This window comes from Nicotiana tomentosiformis, chromosome 4, assembly GCF_000390325.3.
Source record: "Nicotiana tomentosiformis chromosome 4, ASM39032v3, whole genome shotgun sequence".
Lineage (NCBI taxonomy): Eukaryota > Viridiplantae > Streptophyta > Magnoliopsida > Solanales > Solanaceae > Nicotiana > Nicotiana tomentosiformis.
The window spans coordinates 73,244,208-73,248,330 of record NC_090815.1 but is presented as its reverse complement, the minus strand read 5'-3'; the positions used below and the strand labels follow the sequence as shown (position 1 = coordinate 73,248,330).

The 4,123-nt window shown below is 41.3% G+C and overlaps 1 protein-coding gene across 1 annotated transcript; it reads left to right on the top strand.

Annotated features, from left to right (window-relative positions):
* The first annotated feature begins 227 nt into the window (after nucleotides 1-227).
* On the top strand, nucleotides 228-1,681 carry LOC138909929 (uncharacterized). The gene is made up of 2 exons (XM_070201145.1): nucleotides 228-545; nucleotides 1,235-1,681. Exons 1-2 carry the CDS (start codon nucleotides 228-230, stop codon nucleotides 1,679-1,681), a joined length of 765 nt encoding a protein of 254 aa, XP_070057246.1.
* Nucleotides 1,682-4,123: the final 2,442 nt, after the last annotated feature.

Below are 4,123 nucleotides of genomic sequence, written 5' to 3'. Positions count from 1 at the left end.
AAGCTCATGTTGTTCAATTTGTTTCTAAAGCAAATCCCATCAAGTTCGTGATATCAAAACCTATTCTTAGTGATCGACTAGCAAGATGGTATCTCTAATTTCAACAATTCGAGATTTTGTACATCCCTCAAAAGGCTATAAAAGGACAAGCATTGGCAGACTTCTTGGCAGATTACCCTATACCTGATGATTGGGAGCTAACTGATGAACTACCTGATGAGGATGCTATGGTCATTGAAGTTCAACCTTCATGGAAGATGTACTTTTATGGTGATGCACATCGTGGAGGAGCTGGTGCTGGTGTAGTATTTGTCACTTCTCAAGGTGAAGTTCTGCCCTACTCTTTTACGCTGACACAACTCTACTCTCACAACGTTGCTAAGTATCAAGCACTAATACTTGGGCTTGATATGGCTGTCGAAATGAAGCTGTTGCAATTGCAAGTCTTTGGTGACTCTCAGTTGGTGATCAACCAGCTTTTAGGTAGTTACGAGGTCAAGAAACCTGAACTATGCCCATATCATGATTATGCTAAAAACTTAATGGTATGGGTCAGTGACGTGACTATTCAACATATGCCAAGGAAATAAAACAAGAAGGTTGATGCTTTAGCTGCCCTAGCTTCATCGTTAACCCTGCCTGATCAAGCGCAAGTTACTGTCTGCCAAAAATGGGTAGTACCGCAGCCAAATGAGGTTGAAGGTGAAGGAAATGAACTCAATCATCTTGTCGATGTTTCTGAAGCTGAGAAAGAAGAATGGCGATAACCCATTATCGACTACTTAAGCTATGGGATACTTCCAGAAAATCCAAGGAGAAGGACTGAAATTCGTCGTCGTGCATATCGTTCCTTTACTACAAAGATACTCTATACCAAAGCTCATTCGAGGGAGTACTCTTGCGATGCTTAGGGGAAGAAGAAGCACTCCAAGCTTTGCAAGAGGCACATTTTGGGGTATGTGGGTCAGACCAGTCTGGACCAAAGCTCCACTCCCATATAAAAAGGATGGGATATTATTAGCCAATGATGGTAAAAGATTTCTTGGACAATGCTTGAATATGCAAGGCTTGTCAATTCCATGCGAATTTTATTCATCAACCTCCTGAAGTGTTGCACCCGACTGCGGCATCCTGGTCGTTTGACACTTGGGGATTGGATGTTGTTGGACCACTGCCAAAGTCCTATGGTGGGCACCTATACATCTTGGATGCAACTGACTACTTCTCGAAATAGGCTGAAGCTATTGCTCTTAAGGAGGTAAAGAAGGAAAATGTTTCAAGTTTCATCCGAGTAAACATAATCTATCACTTTGGCATTCCTCGTTACATAATAATGGATAATGGAAAGCCATTCGGTAATAGGTTGATGAACAAGATTTGTCTCTTTGGCTTCAAGCAACATAACTCTTCAATGTACAATGAGGCCGCCAATGGTCTAGCTGAGTCATTCAACAAAACTCTATGCAACTTGTTAAAGAAAGTCATCTCCAAATCCAAACGAGATTGGAATGACCGTATGGAACAAGCTCTATGGGCATATAGGACGACTCACTACACGCCAACACAAGCGACTCCTTATTCACTCGTTTATGGAGTCGAAGTTGTCTTGCCACTCGAGCGTCATATACCTTCATTACAACTGGCTATTCAAGAAGAAATCACTGATGAAGAAAATGCTTAACTTCGATTAGCAGAGTTGGAGGCTCTTGATGAGAGGAGGTTGGAAGCTCAACAGAGTCTTGAATGTTATCAAGCTCGATTGTCTCGTGCCTTCAATAAAAGAGTTCGCTCGATATCCTTTCAAGTAGGAGATTAAGTCCTTGCCATTCGAAGACCCTTTATTACTTCCCATAAACCTATAGGGAAGTTCACTTCAAAATGGGATGGGCCATATGTCGTACAAGAAACTTACTCAAGTGGGGCTTACAAGCTGGTTGATGCAGATGGCATGAGAATCGGCCTTATCAATGGCAAGTTTTTGAAGAAGTATTATCCTTGAAGTTGCAACTCTCCTTGATGCATGAGCCTAAACTGCATGTTCCAACACTCCTGGCCTGCATGAGTCTAAATTGTGTACAGCCCACCACCAAAAAAAAGGACCGCTAGGTTGAAAACCTCAAAAGAGGCGGCCTAGGCAAAAGTTAGGACGTCAAAACAAATATAAAAAAAAGTCCACCAGGTTGAAAACCTCGAAAGATGCGGCCTAGGAAAAAGTTAGGAAATAAAAAATAAAAAAATAAAAAATATCCACCCATTCTAAACTACGGTATGACTTGATCCTCTTCATCGAGGTACATAGGCAGCTTAGAGTTTCATTCTGAGTTCAGTCCCATAAGTTTAAAAGATACATAACCCCCAATCGTTATCCGAATGAAGTACGATGGAGTGTAATTCATTCAATCAGCACTTGAAAATCGAGCTGAGATACCATTCTGTTAAACTTTGGATCCTATTTTATTTAAAGGGGGCAACCCTCCATGGTAAATTGGTATCTTCAATGGGACGATTTTAGGAGGATGCCAAGTATCTGCACTGAAATCCAGGGGTTCACTATGTCTTCATGGTCACCAAATCTTTAAGTTTGCCGGTCCTCAAGTTCTTCGGTCTTCAAGTCGAAATATTTAAGCCTCCAAGTCTTCAAGTTGAAGTCTTCAAGTTGAGGTCCTCAAACTCGCCGGTCTTCAAGTGGAAGTATTTGAACCCTCAAAGTCTTCAGGTTGAAGTGTCAAAGTCCGCCGAATCTTCAAGTCCAACAAATCTTCAAGTTTGTCGGTCTTCAAGTTGAAGTATGAAAAATCTGCCAAATCTACAAAGTTTTCCAAGTGTTCGAATCGACGTCGTCAAGTCCACGAAGTCTTCGAGTTAAGCCTTTATAATTTTTCAATCTTAAGGTGGACATATAAATCCCTTTGCACCTTAAGTTGGCCTCTTCGTGGGTTTGTCCATAAAAGAAAACTATAACTTTTCAATCTTAAGGTGGACATATAAGTCCATTTGCATATTAAGTTGGCCTCTTCATGGGTTTGTCCTTAAAAGGAAGCTATACTTTCCAATCTTAAGGTGGACATGTAAGTCTCTCTAATAGTCGGGGCACACTGAGAGTAATCTCTCTGATAGTCGAGTCATATTGAGAGTAATCTCTCCGATAGTCGAGCCACATTGAGAGAAATCTCTCTGATAGTCGAGCCACAATGAGAGTAATCTCTCTGATAGTCGAGCCACATTGAGAATAATCTCTTCGAAAATCAGGTCATTTTAAGAGTAATCTCTCTAATAGTCGGGCCACGTTGAGAGTAATCTCTCTAATAGTCGGGTCGTTTTGATAGTAATCTCTCTGATAGTCGGGCCATATTGAGAGTAATCTCTCCGATAGTCGGGTCATTTTGAGAGTAATCTCTCCGATAGTCGAGCCACATTGAGAGTAATTTCTCTGATAGTCGGGTCATTTTGAGAGTAATTTCTCCGATAGTTGAGCCACATTGAGAGTAATCTCTCCAATAGTCGGGTCACTTTGAGAGTAATCTCTTTGTTAGCCGGGTCATTTTGAGAATAATCTCTCCGACAGTCGAGTCACATTGAAAGTAATCTCTCTGATAGTCGGGTCATTTTGAGAGTAATCTCTCTGATAGTCGAGCCACATTGAGAGTAATCTCTCCGATAGTCGGGTCATTTTGAGAGTAATCTCTCCGATAGTCGATCCATATTAAGAGTAACCTCTCAGATAGTCAAGTCATTTTGAGAGTAATTTCTCTGATAGTCGAGCCACATTGAAAGTAATATCGCCGATAGTCAGGTCATTTTGAGAATAATCTCTCCGATCCGATAGTCAAGCTACATTGAGAATAATCTCTCAGATAGTCGGGCCACATTAAGAGTAATCTCTCTGATAGTCGGGCAAGAATAAGTAACCATCCCTTCACACCCTGAAATTGCCGTCTTCATGCATGGATTATCACGTTAATGCTTTTGAGTCCACAAAAATAGACTCAAGTGGCTTGCAAATACTGCGAACTGATGCTCACAAGTTGGAGAGTACGCATCCTTATATAGATTTCTCAAAGCAGCTGGACGCAAATCGGTTTCGATGTGGGATGACTACTTATTGTGGAACTCCTGGAGTGAT